Source organism: Garra rufa, chromosome 15, assembly GCF_049309525.1.
Source record: "Garra rufa chromosome 15, GarRuf1.0, whole genome shotgun sequence".
NCBI classification, from domain to species: domain Eukaryota; kingdom Metazoa; phylum Chordata; class Actinopteri; order Cypriniformes; family Cyprinidae; genus Garra; species Garra rufa.
In genome coordinates this window covers 44748869-44765788 of record NC_133375.1, presented here as the reverse complement: position 1 = coordinate 44765788, position 16920 = coordinate 44748869, and the positions used below count along the sequence as shown (strand labels likewise).

Here is a 16920-nt window from a genome sequence, read left to right as displayed (position 1 = left end):
GAAATTACTTTTTTAAATCATAAATTAATACTTGTATTCATCAAGGATGCATTACATTGATCAAAAGCGATATTAAAGACATTTATCAGGTTAAAAATATTTTTTTATTAATTAGAAATTACTTTTTAAAATTATTAATTAATACTTATTAATCAAGGACACATTAAACTGTTCAAAAGTGAATCAATTAATAGTTTTATTCATCAAGGATGCATAAATTGATCAAAAGTGACACTAAATACATTTATAATGTTACAATATATTTTGATTAATTAGAAATTGATCAAAAGTGACAGCAAAGACATTTTTAATGTTTAAATATATTTCGATTAATTAGAAATTACTTTTTGATAAATCATTAATTAAAACTTTTATTCATCAAGTATGCATTAAATTGCTCAAAAGTGACAGTAAAGACATTTATAAAGTTCCAAAAGATTTCGATTTCAAATAAATGCTGTTCTTTAGAACTTTCTATTCATCTGTGAATGCTAAAAATAAAATAAAATGCATCAAAATATTGGGCAGCCCAACTGTTTTCAACATTGGTAATAATAAAAATAATTTAACTTATTAATATAGAGTAAACATACAGATCTAAAAGTATTATAAAAAAAATATTACAGTGTTGCAATGGTACAGGAATGGACTCAGATGATAAATGTGGCTCTTTAAAGTACTGTAGAGAATAACACGGTACTTTTTGTAACGCTTGTTTTAGTGACATATCTGTCAACAAACACATATTTAGAAAAAACCAATACGCAAGTCAAGCTTTGAAAAGCACAGGTGATTATTATGACATAAAGCCACTGTCATTAATAATTGATATGTTACTGCATTCGCTTTGATTTGATCCTCCAGAGTCATAAACAAACCTCAGGATTACCTTCAAGAATAGACACAACAATCAGCAGCTGCTCGGATTTAGAAGCCATGTCATTTCTCTGTGTTAATTAAACACTTTCATAACGATTCGAGGACGTCTTTTCATCTGTTGTTTGTTTTCAGCGCGTCTGTTGTGTTCAAATAACGACGGTAACTGTCAGCCTGCGGCACTTCCGCCGGAAACAGCGGCGTGTTTGCGGAAGTGAGCGAGTCTTGCTGCCTCTGCAGGACGGAAGAGCGCATTACACGCTCATAAATAAACAATCTTTTGTCTTTTTGTGGAAATTAAATAGATGAGGTAAGTCACAGAATGTTTTAATGAATGTTAAATATAGGCTATTCTACAGAACTGGTGCAAACTGCTGTCCCACGAACAAAACACATTTTTAAAAAGCATGTAAGTATTCAACTCTTAGATGTTTACTAAGATCAATTATCTATTGTACTCAATTATAGTAAGCTTAGTATAGCTATACATAAGCATCATTTATTGGGTACTTTCAACTGGGAGGTGGCTTTCCATTGTTGTTTTTAAAAGTATCTTTGTGATTCTTTTAAAAAGAAGTGAAGTAAAAAATAAAATAAAAGAAAATGATCAAATATGATCAACTCTTTGCATTTTACAAAGTAAAAATGGATTAAAAATACAAGAAATCTCATAAATTACACTTGAAATATTGTTAAAAATGTAACTGCGACTGATTTACTGCTGAAATTTTTAATAAAATAGCAAAAAATATATACATTGCTGCTAAAAATTTTAATGTTTTTTAAGGAATTCTTAAATGCTCATCAAGGCTGCATTTGCTTGTTAAAACTACAGAAAAAAGATGTAATATTGTGAAATATTATTATAGTTTAAAATAATGGTGTTCTATTTTATATATTTTTTAAAATATAATTTATTCCTGTGATGCGAAGCTGATTTTTTTTTTGTGTTACATGATCCTTCAGAAATCATTCTAATATACTGATTTATTACTTTTATTATCAGTGTTGGAAACAGTTGTGATGCTTAATTTTTTTGGAACCTGTGATTCTTTTTTCAGGATTCTTGATGAATAAAAGGTTTGAAAAGAACAGCATGCATTCAAAATAGAAATCATTTCTAACAATGTAAGTCTTTTCTATCACTTTTTATAAATGTAACACATTCTTGGTAAATAAAAATATTAATTTCTTTCAAAAAAAAAAAGAAAGCACAAAAAACTTTTAGATGGCAGCTTATATTGTTACAAAATATTTTCAACTTTTTATTTGTTAAAGAATCCTATGATAATAATAACTGATAATAAATGTATATATTAGAATGATTTCTGAAGGATCATGTGACACTGAAGACTGGAGTAATGATGCTGACAATTCAGCTTTGTATCACAGAAATAAATTATATTTTAAAATATACTTATAGCATAGAATATACTATAACATAGAAAGCAGTTATTTTAAATTGAAATAATATTTTACAGCCTTGATGAGCAGAAGAAACATCTTTAAAAAACATTAATATAAACCTGCTAATTAAATTATTATTGCCGTTTCGGTAGTGACAAATTATTTGTGAAGTATTTACCACAGTTGTTTATAGTATATAAATATAAGTACATAAGTATATTGTATATAAGTAAAACAACAAGACCAGAAAAAAAAAATCATGCAGATCTTATGTCAGTTTATTATGATTTTATCCCAGATAACAAAAATATATTCTAAGAATGTTATGAAACCATTATTTCTCTTTTAGTGGTCTCTGAATGATCCAAACATCCGGAAATATTGTAAAAATGCTATTTTTGGGGTTCCGTGAACATTAAGAAAGCACTCCATTTATCATTTTGCAAACATTACGGGAAAGTTACTTTTGAACATTTCCTGAATGTTCTAAAACAATATTTGGTCTAATGTTTTTGTGCTAACCATTGACTGAACTATATGAACAAATAACTGAATGAATGTTCTAATAACGTTACTGGAAGAACATTTGTTTATACACCCTAAAAAGGCAGCTAATTACGTTACTTAGTTACTTTTTTATGGAAAGTAATGCGTTACAATATTGAGTTTCTCCCTAAAAAGGCAGCTAATTACGTTACTTAGTTACTTTTTTATGGAAAGTAATGCGTTACAATATTGAGTTTCTCCCTAAAAAGGCAGCTAATTACGTTACTTACTTACATTTTATGGAAAGTTATGTGTTACTTTTTAAATCTGGGCAGGGCTTGCTTGTTTGTTTTTAATATAAAAAGTTCTATTTTTGTCAAATGTAAAAGCCTTTTCACACCAAAAGCCTCAGGCTTAGAGAAAAGTAAATGGACGTCTGTACAGTAGACCGCAGAAGAACAAATGTCAACACTACAGCAATAAAAAAGGGAAACAAATGTTAGATTATCTTGAGTAATCTTTGCTTATTAGTATGGACGAATTGGATCATCGAAGGTCGGCAGCAAAGACATCAGTTAATAAATCGGGATTAAATACATAAAGGATATTTGTATTATTTAACATTTAATTATTGCAGGTTTGTGTTGAATTTCACTGATTTTATTCATTTTGAAGAACACTGGATCTGTTTTTTAGTGAGTGAGATGAATTAATGCATGTTCACATTTATTCTAGAACTAAAGTAACATCTTACAATTTCTCTCAACATGGGGACAGGAGAGCTTTTAATCAATAAATGAGGGGAAAGTAACTGGCGTTACTCATTTGAAAAGGTAACTCCGATATTTTATTGTCAATTAAAAAGTAATGCATTACTTTACTATTTACTTGGAAAAAGTAATATTATTACGTAACTTGCATTACTTCAGTGGCAACACAACTTGTTGACTTACTGAAACGTGGTTTATTTGTATATTCTTACTGCAAACTCGACTTACTTATGAATTCAAATTGATTTCAAGTCAATTTCCGTACAAAAACCACAATCCGCCGGTAAAAACAACCTTGACTTTTTATTTGGATTGCCAAACATGTTAAGGCAGAGACAGTATAAAAAGCAACTGCAGTTTAATGATATAGCAGACATCAAGAAAAACCTAATGACGGGACTCGACCAACCTACACCATTGACTTTCAGTCCAGAGAACCACTTGTAAACATATCGAGTTATGCATTACTATCGAAGTAACAAAGGACTACGTCTGCCGTGTCGGTGAGGTGGGTAGACAACCATACATTGCACTGAATCAATACAAAGGTACATAAGCTAGTTATAGTCACCGCTGAGCGCCGTTCAACTATGTACAACTATGTACATCACGATAATACCGTATGGCACTGAGATGAACGGTCCATTAACATCCACTTTATACGATACAATAGATTAATGGCTGTTAATAACAGTATATTCATGTTAATAAGTCGATGCGGAGCGAGCCACCTTACAGTCACTTGAAATCTATTGCAAACCGTCCTTGACCACACAGAGGTGATGGAATAGCAAATACATTCAATAGTATGGTTACACAACAATATGAGTGCATACGAACAGCTAGATGTAGCCATTTACAGGCGAAATCCAACGAGCAGAGGGTTTGTGTGCGACGGCGCCCCGAGGAAATGCTTCTCAGGCCCAGGTCTAGTTCCGCTGCAGTCGTACATTCATCGGCTAGAAATGAAATTAGTCGCTGCCTCCTATGGAGGCGATGAGGAACACCATGGAATTGATGTCTGTGAATCCTTGTTTGCGTCGGGAACATCTCACATCTTCCCGTCGTTCTCTGCAGATTAAACAGACAAGTTACCAAAACGTTTTTTAGTTTATACATTTTCTTTGAATCACTGTAAAAAGTGAACAGTTGGATCAACTTAAAAAAAATTACTTCAATTGGTAACACCTAAACATTTTAAGTTCTTTCAACTTAATTTATCACATAAATTAATTATAAATTAAGTTGAAATAACTTAAAATGTTTAGGTGTTACCAATTGAAGTATTTTTTTAAGTTGATCCAACTGTTCACTTTTTACAGTGATGGTGAAAACATCCAGTTCTACAATTAAACATTATATGAACCCCCCTTGTCATCCAGTAAAGAAATTATGTTTTTTTTAAAGAAAACATTTCAGGATTTCTCTCTATAGTGGACTTCTGTGGTGCTCGTGAGTTTGAACTTCCAAAATGCAGTTTAAATGCAGCTTCAAAGCTTCGTCTCATTCTGTCTTCAACTTCAAAATCGCCCTACATCGCTGCAGAAGTACTGACCCAGTGTTTAGAAAGTGAACGTGCAAAGAAGCCTTTACAAAAAAAGGTGATAAAGCGTATTAAAAAAAGTTGAAGACAAAAATGTGATGGGAGTTTTTCAACATACCCTAACTGTATTGACCTAGAGACTGGACGAGACAAGCATTTGAGGTTAAAAAGTATATCATTTGTCAATTTGTTTAGAAAATAATCGTTTCGCTAGATAAAACCCTTCTTTCTCGACTGGGGTCGTTTAGAGCACTTTGAAGCTGCATTTAAACTGCATTTGGAAGTTCAAACTTGGGGGCACCATAGAAGTCCACTATATGGAGAGAAATCCTCAAAAAAACATAATTTCTTTACGACTGAAGAAAGAAAGACATAACTCTGAACATTTGCAAACAAGTAGTAAAATGATAGATGAACGTTTCAGCAGGTTTGGGGGTAACGCATTACAAGTAACGCAAGTTACGTAATAATATTACTTTTTCCAAGTAACTAGTAAAGTAACGCATTACTTTTTAATTGACAAGAAAATATCTGAGTTACCTTTCCCTCATTTATTGATTAAAAGCTCTCCTGTCCCCATGTTGAGAGAAATTGTGAGTAAGATGTTACTTTAGTTCTAGAATAAATGTGAACATGCATTAATTCATCTCACTCACTAAAAAAACAGATACAGTGTTCTTCAAAATGAATAAAAACAGTCAAATTCAACGCAAACCTGCAATAATTAAATATGTTAAATAATACAAATATCCTTTATGTATTTAATCCCATTTTATTAACCGATGTCTTTGCTGCCGACCTTCGATGATTCAATTCATCCATACTAATAAGCAAAAATTACTCGAGAAATTCTGAATTTTTTTTATTGCTGTACTGTTGACATTTGTTCTTCTGCGGTCTACTGTACAGACGTCAATTTACTTTTCTCTAAGCCTGAGGCTTTTGGTGTGAAAAGGCTTTTACATTTGACAAAAATCAAACTTTTTATATTAAAAACAAACAAGCAAGCCCTGCCCAGATTTAAAAAGTAACACAAAAGTATTGCAACGCATTACTTTTCATACAAAGTAACCAAGTAACGTAATTAGTTACTTTTTTAGGGAGTTACTCAATATTGTAACGCATTATTTTTAAAAGTAACTTTCCCCAACACTGCGTTTCAGAAAAATGTTTGAGAACATTATTAAACCGATAGTTCACCCAAAAATTAAAATTAGCCCATTATTTACTCATCCTCAAGGCAAAATTTTAATTTTTGGATGAACTTACCCTTTAAAGACCAGATAGCTCAAACAGACATTCTATTAAAAGTAACTAGAAGAATATTTGAGAGAACCTTGCCAAAATGTTCTGGAAATGTTTTCTGTTAGTTGGAAACAAGCATTCCTGATATAAATATTCAACTTCTTCAATTCAATCAATCAATTAAATTAAGCATCTGGCAGATGTCTTTATCCAAAGCGACTTACATTGCATTTAAGGTATTCATTTTAAGAGTTCATGCATTCAAACCAGTTTTAAGTAGCACGGGTATATTTGTAGCAGTAGCCAAAAATGCATCGCATGGGTCAAAATTATTATTTTTCTTTTATGCCAAAAAATTATTAGGATATTAAGATATTTTGTAAGTTTCCTACCGTAAATATATCAGAAGTTCATTTTTGATTAATAACATGCATTGCTAAGAACTTCATTTGAGCAACTTTAAAGGTGATTTTCTCAGTATTTTGATTTGTTTCCACCTTCAGATTCCAGATTTTCAAATAGTTGTATCTTGGCCATGATGGTCATAAATCTCTATTTCGAAAAACTGACACTTATGACTGGTTTTGTGGTTCAGGGTCACATTTATTTGATTTAATAGTTTTTGTTTTCTCACCGCTGGAGCAGGTCTGTGTCGTTGTCACTTGCTGGTTTGCAACCAGTGCCGCAGAACTCAAACCTTAAGGATCACAAATCACAGAACAATTCAATCAACTCTTACAATTTACATTCTTCTTACATTCATCTTCACTGTAAACATGCCTAAAGGGCTCATATCACTTTTACCATGCAATTTTTTTTAAGGTCAATTTAGGAATTGCACCCATAACCATTCATAGTTTAGTTTTCCACTCTCTATTGCAGTTTGAATTAAATGGATATTAATTTTTGATACAAGACTTTTTTTTTTTAAATTAAGATTTATACATCATCTGAAAGCTGAATAAATAAGCTTTCCATTGATTTATGGTTTGTTAGGATATGACTGAAATGAAAATCTGGAATCTGAGGGTGCAAAAACTCTAAATACTGAGCATTTCACTTTTAAAGTTGTCCAAATTAAGTCCTTAGCAATGCATATTACTAATCAAAAATTAAGTTTTGATATATTTACGGTAGGACACTTACTAAATATCTTCATGGAACCTGATCTTAATATCGTAATGATTTTTGGCATTAAAGAAAAATCAATAATTTTGACACATGCAATGTATTTTTGGCTATTGCTACAAATTTCCTCGTGTTACTTAAGACTGGTTTTGTGCTCCAGGGTCACATATTTTCAATGGGAGAGTTGATTGTTGACAATTTTAAAAAAGGTTTGCAGTTCATGTACCTGTTTGAATTCATCTTTTAATAGCAGATAAGACTAATTTGATTCCTCATGATACGAGCCCTTTAATATAGACTATTCAAGTAGTTCAGTAGTGTAGTATAGTATAGTTCAGTTGTTTTTGACCTTTTCACCTTGAAAGGGGTCATACTGGCCGGACACCAGCGTGTAGCTCATGCCCAGGTGAGTGAGATGATGTGCCTGAAGGTGGCGACCAAAGGGAACCGATTCTCTCTCCCGTTCAGTCTCACGTTCCTGCTCTGGAGATCCTCTTTCTCCAGGCTAAAGGAGTAAAACATACAATATATAAGGAATATTTTGTCTTTGGACAACAGAACACATATTTAAAATGCAAAGGACCTACATGAATCAATCAGGCTATATAGACTCTAATACATCTATTTAAGACCTAAAAAGATGTTTCATGAGTCCACTGTGTACACAATTCCCAACAATTTGCCTGCAGAAACTATATTTACATTGTGGATATTTAGTAGATGCTGCTATCCAGAACAACTTGAGTTTCACACAGTTTGTTTGTCCCACATTTGGGTCCATATTTGTGACCCTGGACCACAAAACCAGTCCTTAGTAGCAAGGGTATATTTGTAGCAATAGCCAAAGATACATTGCATGGGTCAAATAATCGATTTTATGCCAAAAATCATTAGGATATTAAGTAAAGATCATGTTCCATTAAGACATTTTGTAAATTTCCTACAGTAAATATATTAAAACGTATTTTTTTATTAGTATTCAATTGATTATGCATTGCTGAGGACTTAATTTGAACAACTTTAAAGGCGATTTTCTCAGTATTTAGATTTTTTTGCACCCTCAGATTCTGGATTTTCAAAAAGTTGTATCTCAACCAAATATTGTCCTATCTTAACAAACCATACATCAATGGAAAAGCATATTTATTCAATGCATAAATCTCAATTTCAATAAACTGACCCCTATGACTGGTTTTGTGGTCCAGGGTCATATTTGACTCTGTGGTAGGCAATAAGCTTTACTAGGAACGATTCATCAGTGCCTTTTACGTTTTTTTGAAGCGAGATACATACAACAGGAGATTTGCCGTGATACGGCAGGAGAGGATGTGACAGAAGCTCTAATGCTGTCGAATCAGTCACGGGTTTGCTGCTTGGAGCACCGTCTGAATCCTCTCTCCCTGCCGTTTTTCCATACAGAGGATAATGGAAACCTAGAACGGAAGACACACAGCTTACACTTTACAAGTAGTTCGTAGCACAGCCCCAACTTCGTGAAAGTTTTGGGGTGGTATTCGCATTGTGCAAAAGATGATTACCTGGGTAATTGTGCACCAGAGCCGGAGACATCACTCTGTAAGCATTGCTGCTGGTCTCACACAGGTGCAAATAGGGGTAGGAGTGCTGAAACTGAATGAAGGACTGCTGGGGTGACGACGCGGCCCCTCTCGCATTCTGCGAGTCTTCGGACGTCTCGCCCGCCGTCTCGTCTCCCTCCGGTCTGACGCTTTCCTCGGTGACCTCGGCCTCCGTCTCACACTTGACGCTCTGGAGTTCGGCCTCCAGCCTGGACTCGGGCTCTAGGGGCATGTGCCAGTCTTTCGCCTTGTCTGGACTCAGACTCATTTCCTCAGAGATCTTGTTGACCTCTTGATTTTGCGGCTTCGCATATTTGGACTGATAAGAGTGGCTCCAGGACTGAGATTCTGAAGCCTAAACCCAGAGGAACATCTACTGTCAAACAGTTTCTGGTCTGACAACCAATGAAATTTACACACCTTACAGGGAAGCCCTTTGTTATGAAACAGTAGCCCTAGCGTTTAATGCCTTCTTAATGCGTTCAAAAGGATGGCAAATCAATATGCTCTCAATCATCAAAGAATCCTGGCAATTTGATCATTTGATGATTAAGGATCATATTTCCAAAAACAACATGCTTTGGATTGTTACTCCAGCAAAACCAAGGACATTTCTAGCAGTCTGTTATTGTCTCTAAAAGAACATTTCCTCAGTAAATGATAAGTAACATCAGTAACTTACATTTAGAAATGTTACATTTGTGTCCACATTTGATTTTGAGTTTGAACTCTCCAAACTGAGCTCTTCAGATTCCTTGAGGACCCCTTGTTCTTTTGACATGCCGACATGGGACGCTTTCCCCTGTTGCTGCTGCTGTTGAAACGACAACTGCTTGTCCAACTCCACATAGATGAAGCCAGGTTTCGCACAGCTAATCTTAACAGAGTTCGCCCCTTTATGAATCGACTGAGAAGAGCTTATGAACTGTTTCTGCTCATCCTTTGTTCGTTCCTTCTGCTCAGATCCTCGTCTACCTTGATTTCGACTCTGCTTGCTATACTGCATTTCCTCACAGCATGCCTCACTGAGCGGTCTGTGGCTGCTGGGCATCATTAGAACCTTCTGGTCCATGGAAACACCCCGGCTGTACTGTCCATAGTACAAAGACTGAGCCAGCGCTGTGTGCGTTTCGGCGTATTGAAGCTGTGACTGAGAACTTGAGTGGCTAGAAGATTCTGAGCCTTTTATCTCCTCGTTTAAATCTCTCAAATCATCCTTCGTCCGACCGTAGGGCGAGGCCACCTTATGGAACGAAGTGGAATTGGCTTGGCCAGAATGCATGTAACCTGGAATACAATGGGAGTCATAGGCATGGCCGTGAGTTGTGGACTGGACCTCTTTTCCTGGAGTCATGGAGGCTGAGGGAATTTTTGTATTCGAGTTTGAATCTTGTGTTGAGTTCCTTCTAGATCTTGAGTTTGACCCGCCGTCCTCAGCTGCGTCGGATATGTCGGAATACGCCGGGCTGTTGGTTTTAGCACTCGCTCCATCTCCATTCGTAAGAGGGACGCAGTCCATTCTTGCAGAGCTCCCGATGGAAGGACTCGGTGCGTTGTCTGAAAAGGTGTACACCTTGTCAGCCTCAGCTCTGATGCTCGCCATACGGCTTTCTTGCGTTTCGCTCGGACCGTTTACAACATCTTGCTTGCTCAAGTGCTCTTTCAAGAGGCTCACAGGAAAGTCCTTCCCGATACTCTTCGTATCCTCAGCTTTTGCGTAAATCGGGTCACTTTTGGGACTGCGTGGATCTTTGCAAGTTCTATCCTTCAATCGATGCTTTTCCTTTCTCTTGCTGTCTTTGCTCAGGACTGCGGTGGTGTTGGCCATGTTGACTTGTGCAATAACATCCAGCTTTGGCTTGATGGGTTTCAGAGAGAGGTTCTTGGCTTTCGTGAGGGCAACGGTTGGAGAAGCCTGGAGAGAAGTAACTTCGGTGACTTTAGTGGAAAATGCGGCAGGCGGGATAGCTGTCAGTTTTGGAGGAGCAGGGGTTGCGTTGATTAATCTGTTGGTTCGAGACTTGGCTAGGCATCGTTCTGTAAAGCCTTCTTTCTTAATTTTGTTACACATGTCCCTCTTATCAATGGCACCCTCTGCTTCCAGCTTAGGCATCTCAACGGAAGCATTACGATCTGTCATGAGGCAGTTCTCAAGCACGACGGACATGTTGGAAATGAGCGGGAGGTTGCTCAGATCGTCTATGGATCCGTCTTTACTTGCCACATTCGCTCTTACTTTTGCATTGGCTATGGGAGTGCTTTCGTTGTTGAGCAATGCCTTCCTGCTCTTTGGAGAACCAAGTGCGTTGAGTTTATAAATGCTTCTGGGCTTCTTAGAAATTACGTTCTCTGAAGAATCAAAGGGTACCGAGTTGAGCGGTTCATCGAAATCTGAAAGCCTGTCTTCGCTCTCCACCTCAAACTCTTGCTTGCTGTCAGTGTTCAGGTGAGCGTGTGATTGGTGGTAACGGAGGCCGTTGATATGTTTGTACTTCTTGTTGCAATTCGGATGCGGACAGTCTATTAGCATCGGAGATGCGCAAACTTGATCGAGAAAGACAGGGTCGGATTTACCCTGAGGAGTGGAAGGAGCGCTTCTGGATTTGGCTCGTATCCTTTTTCCATTCCCGTTTCTAATGTCCTCCGAGACCAAGCTCAAATCTAAATCGGCTGGGGCTTTGCCTTTTCGTTTTCCACACATGATTGGATTGGATTTGATGTCCTCCACGGCGTAGTATCCAGGTGTCCTACAGCCACTGAGGTTCAGACTTCCACGTCTTCCTTTGTTGCCGATTCCCACACCGCGCCTCTTGTGAGTAAGTCCTCGAATCTTGGAAAGGCTTGGGTCGGCAGTTGGTTGATCTGGGATGGCCAGCCGCATCCGTTTACCGCGTCCACGTGCGTAAGGCATATCAGAGTCACTCATTGGCGATTCACAAAACCTAAGAACAACAAGGAGTCATAAGTGTATCAAATCTTAAAGGTACAGTTCACCCAAAAATTAAAAAATAAGACCAGGCATCCTAGGTGTATATGACTTCCTTCTTTCAGACAAATCCAATCAGAGATATAATATTAGAGGGGTCCTATTATGCTTTTCACTTTTGAATTTTGTGTTTATGTTTGGGCATAAAAAACATCTACAAAGTTACAAATCTCAAAGTCCACTCCAAATGGAGATATTTAGTTTTTAAAAAATCAATTTTTAAGAACTACAATGAACGGCTCCTTTGGACTACAGTGTAGACGAATGCAGTCAGACGATGGCAGTGGCACTCCTAAGCTTTAGAACAGCATAGACTGGTGTTTATCTCCATCAGTCCAAAACAAGTCGATCCATAATAAAAAGTGTCTCGCATTGCTCCGGAGGGGTCAGTAAAACCTCCTTTAGTGATCCAATTTGTTTTTGTAAGAAAATATCCGTATTTAAAACGTAAGAATCACTTTAATCTATTTTGCGCTAACAGTTGTACATGTAACTTGCTGCTTCGTGAAGGGGCGTGGCAGGACTGAAACACAGTCTAAGCTGTTCGCCAATCGCAATGCAGTGGGACTGCTAAGTTAACCAATCACAACACATTTGGTTTTTCGGAAGGCGGACCTTCATCAAACCCAAAACTAATCAAGCCATTTGTGCCAGGCTGGGGAGAAAGTTATTGAAATAATGTTAATTTTGTAAAAAAAATATGTACTTTTCGAACCACCAAGCATGAGAGGATGTAATAGTGCACCCCCAAAACAAAATGAAGACTTTGCAAAAGAGCATAATAGGACCCCTTTAAAAACTCTTCTGGCTCTTCCAAGCTTTATTATGGCAATGGGCGGGTGATTCTTTTCAACAATTCAAAAAACGTCCAATAAAGTGCATCCATCCATAATATAAATGCCTCACACGGCTCCAGGAGGTGAATAAAGGCCTCCTATAGCAAATCAATGCATTTTTGTAAGAAAAATATCCATATTTAAAATGTAATAATCACTTTAGGGAGGATTTTCATGTAAGTCAAGAGGAGACTGTTTTTTATTTGCTAAAGTCAAAACATTTTCTTCCCTTGCTTCTGTAAACAAAGGTTGGTTTTCATGAGAAATGCATAACGCCAATGTATACGTCATCAGTCCAGAGCTGCTTTTGTGTACAACAGTTGGCACAAGCTAGATTAAAGTGATTTTTATGTTTTAAATATGGATATTTTTCTTACAAAAATGCGTCGATATGCTACAGTAGGCTTTTATTGGACCCGTTTCAGACTGCTTCCATTCTAAAGCTTGAAGTAGCCAGAACAATTTTTAATATAATCCAACCACATTCGTCTAAAAGAAGGAAGTCATATACACCTAGGATGGCTTGAGGGTGAGTAAATAATGGGCAAATTTTCATTTTTGGGTGAACGAACCCTTTAATTTAAATGTAAACACTGCCGATCAAAAGTTTGTGATTTTTACTTTTTTTTTTTTAGTATCTTATGCTCATCAAAGTTACACTTATTTGATCAAAAATACATCAAAAAACTAATATTATGAAATATTATTGCAATTCAAAATATACTTTAAACATAATTAATTTCTGTGATGCAAGGCTGAATTTTCAGCATCATTACTGCAGTCTTCAGTGTCACACAACCCTTCAGAAATCATTCTAATATACTGATTTATTACTTTTATTATCAATGTGGAAAAGATTTGCGCTGCTTAATATATATTTTTGGAACCTTTGATACTTTTTTCAGGATTCTTTGATGAATAAACAGTTAAAAAACAGCATTTGTTCAAAATATAAATATTTTCTAACAATGTAAGTCTTTACTATCACTTTTCATCAATTAAACACATCCTTGCTGAATAGAAGTATTCATTTCTTTCAAAGAAAGAAAAAATTCCCTCCCCAAACTTTGAACGAGGAGTTTCTGCAGTTCTTTTTAATGTTTTATTTATCAAAGAATCTAAAAGAAAAGTATTACAGGTTCCAAAAAAATTATTAAGCAGCAAAACTGAAAGATCGTGTGACACTGAAGACTGGAGTGATGATGCTGAAAATTCAGCTTTTCGTCACAGGAATAAATTATATTTGAAAGTATATTAAAATAGAAAACTATTATTTTAAATTGCATTAACATTTCACAATATTACAATTTTTTCTGTATTTTTAATCAAATAAACTCAGCCTTGATGAGCAGAAAAGTCTTATTTAAAAAGCATTAAAAATCTTATTGATTGCAAACTTTTGACTGCCTTTGATGAGCAGTTTCCTTTAAAAGCATCAAAAGTTGTACTTAGCCCAAACATTTAAGAGGCAGTGTATAAACACTTCAAGTCAAGCATTCAAGGAGAAAGGAGGGTGTTTACCGTGGCGGAGCCCAGTCATGCTTGGTACAGTCCAACAGAGTGCCCACATAGGTCCTTTTCCTCCAAGTGACATTCACAACTAGAACCCCTGAAATCGAACAGAAGCAGTCACAGCAATGAGTCCCTCTGAAATATCCAAAGCCACAGTATTCCAAAAGATTAAAACATTTTCTACAATCACCAAATTTAGCTTTAGCCATATGTGACCCTGGAGCACAAAGCCAGTCTTAAGTAGCAGGGGTATATTTGAGCAATAGCCAAAAATACATTGTATGGGTCAAAATTATACATTTTTCTTTTATGCCAAAAATCAGTAGGAAATTAAGATCGTGGAACATTTACAGATATTTAGTAAATTTTCTACTGTAAATTTTTGATTAGTAATATGCATTGCTAAGAACTTCATTTAAACAATCTTAAAGGTGATTTTCTCAATATTTCGATTTTTTTGCACCCTCGGATTGCATTTTTTCAAATAGTTAGTCCTGTCCTAACAAACCATACATGAATGGAAAGCGTATTTATTCAGCTTTCAGCTTATTCAGATGATGTATAGAGCTCAAATACCCAAAAAACAACGCTTATGACTGGTTTTGTGGTCCAGGATCACATATCTTGGTCTTTTCTCTGTATTTTCAAACGTTTGATCTCAGTGCATGATGGAAGTTAAGATGGTGGTCTGCAATTTTAATTTGCTTAATCAATATGCAACCAGTGTCTCCTCTTCCTTCAAATGCTTCAGTCTCACAGCTGCTTTGAAAACGCAGTCCTATGGAGCTAATGACAAAACTCGGCCTTCACTCATCGCTTATCTAATCAAACCAATGTGAATGCAGAAAAAAGGGAAATGTGAAATTGCATATTGCATGTTTCTATAACATGCTCTCACCTTCCTCAGTCTCATGCCAGACAATACCCTCTAGATTGACGCTCGTTCCCGGTTGACATGGCTCCATGTAGCTGGACTCGAGGGCTTTCTCGGCTTCCTGCGTGTTAGTTCCAACTGACCGCGTCTTAACACTCAACTGGAGAAAGAGGGAGGAAGCACAAACAGTGCCAGCTGAGGTATAATGCAGTTGCATGCGAGTTCCTTCATCGAAACATTTGACTTTTCATTTTTAACAGCACACAAGTCAATGTCACAACAGCCAAAGCAAACTGAAAAGACATCTAGATAAGCACACTGGGACAATAGAGCAGAACAGCCAAGGCTAAAGGGGGTGGAGCTTGCCTCTATATTTAAATCTCTAAATAACACACGAAAAGCGTCCTGGCTTCAAAGAAGCCAGTATGTCTTTGTTCCAAAACAAACAGGGAATTATGATGCTCAGGTTTCCATTAGCAACAGACGTTGAAGAATCTCTCAGGGGCTGTGTTCACAAAGGAAATGGCTGACAAACAAAAGAAAACCTCTTTATATTGCCATCGCAAAGCGAGCTTAGATCGCACGGAAGGTGCTGCTCTTTTTGTGCTGCAGAGAGATTCGCGTAGCGCACAAAGAGGCGAACAGACACGGTTTGTCGTGAGTGTTGGAGCGTCATTCTCAAATACACAAACACCGAATCCGCCATCAGCTCAACCTACAGCCTCACGGCTCGTGATAGATGCACACATTGGCGGTTCGAGACACGACGGGATGCGTATAATCGGATGCGATGCGTTCTCCACTTGTTTTGTTTGCGAAGGTGTCTGAAGGACAGATGTGAGCTTACCGTTCTCAGGCTGTGCTCATCGGTGCTCGTTTCGTCAGTGTGGTCAACAATAGCCGCCGCGTCCATTCCGCCCCTCTCCGTTGCTCCCAAGGCGCTTCCGTTCTCAAATTCATCGTTTGGCTTGTCCTTCCGCGTCCTCGCCGAGTCTTTCTCTCTCCTCAGTCCTTTGCTTTGGCTTTTGCCCTTCTTGCCGTCTCTGGCTCGGGCGGGCGGCGCGGGCTCGTCGCTGTCCACCGGCGCTGGTGCTGAATTCATCTCTCCGCCGCGCCGCTTACTGACGCATACTTTGGGAATGCCGCTCACAATCTCCAGCGACGGGAACCGATCCGCGTCCGTGGAGGAATTCCGTCGTTTCAGCTTGAATTTCTTGGGCTCCTTGCAGAGGAAAGGCTGATCGCTAGCGGCGGAGGCTCGCGTCAGGCCGTCGAACACGGCGCCTGCGCCCGCGCAATTGTACTCGAGCTCTTCGCGACCTTCCACCGCGCTTTTAACGCTCAAAACGCGATTCATCTCCAATCTCTGTCGATCCTTCTCCAAATCCGCGTCCAGGTCGATGATCAGATTCCCAACGCCGATCTCCCAGTCATCCCCGCTGTCGTCCGGATCCGCTCCGTGTGTCTTGATTCTCTGCTGAAGGGAGGAACTGACTGACATTCTCCACACAGGATTTCTGACAGAAAACGGTGATGAATCCTAAATCAAGTGGATGGGAGGGTATTAATCACACACAAGTGCTAATGGAAACTGAATTACCGCGGTGCGGCTCGAACGCTCAACACATTGAAACATCTTAGATCAACATGTGTAACTAATGTTTTGACTGAAAGAATGAT

At 37.4% G+C, this 16920-nt stretch overlaps 2 protein-coding genes across 3 annotated transcripts in view; both read right to left on the bottom strand.

The window, feature by feature from the left end:
* cep120 (centrosomal protein 120) overlaps window positions 1-1041 on the bottom strand; it is a 48354-nt gene extending 47313 nt beyond the window's left edge. Inside the window, exon 1 of the mRNA XM_073819337.1 lies at window positions 890-1041. Within this exon, the coding sequence (XP_073675438.1) occupies window positions 890-938 (49 nt within the window). The 5' untranslated portion in view covers window positions 939-1041. The remainder of the gene's footprint in view (window positions 1-889) is intronic.
* A 2782-nt stretch (window positions 1042-3823) lies between these two features.
* On the bottom strand, window positions 3824-16920 carry znf608 (zinc finger protein 608). Of its 2 annotated transcripts, none has more exons than XR_012339461.1 (9): window positions 16088-16920; window positions 15265-15400; window positions 14376-14463; window positions 9715-11974; window positions 8994-9387; window positions 8749-8888; window positions 7805-7960; window positions 6962-7024; window positions 3824-4610 (listed from the first exon to the last, which is right to left on the bottom strand). XR_012339461.1 is itself a non-coding variant. In XM_073819562.1 (9 exons), the coding sequence occupies exons 1-9, from the start codon at window positions 16739-16741 to the stop codon at window positions 4591-4593; spliced, it is 3903 nt and encodes a 1300-aa protein (XP_073675663.1). In that variant the 5' UTR covers window positions 16742-16920; the 3' UTR covers window positions 3824-4590. The 2 variants fall into 2 exon arrangements, 1 of the variants encoding a protein (XP_073675663.1); XM_073819562.1 differs by having other exon boundaries at window positions 7813-7960.

Bases quoted from the DNA above. Each gene is read 5' to 3' on its own strand.
- znf608 (XM_073819562.1), bottom strand. From the start codon at position 16,741: ATGTCAGTCAGTTCCTCCCTTCAGCAGAGAATCAAGACACACGGAGCG. The intron at 11,975-14,375 runs GTAAACACCCTC...TGTTGTTCTTAG, and splicing joins CATGACTGGGCTCCGCCACG to GTTTTGTGAATCGCCAATGA. The intron at 8,889-8,993 runs GTAATCATCTTT...CTTCCGTTCTAG, and splicing joins TCTGGTGCACAATTACCCAG to GTTTCCATTATCCTCTGTAT.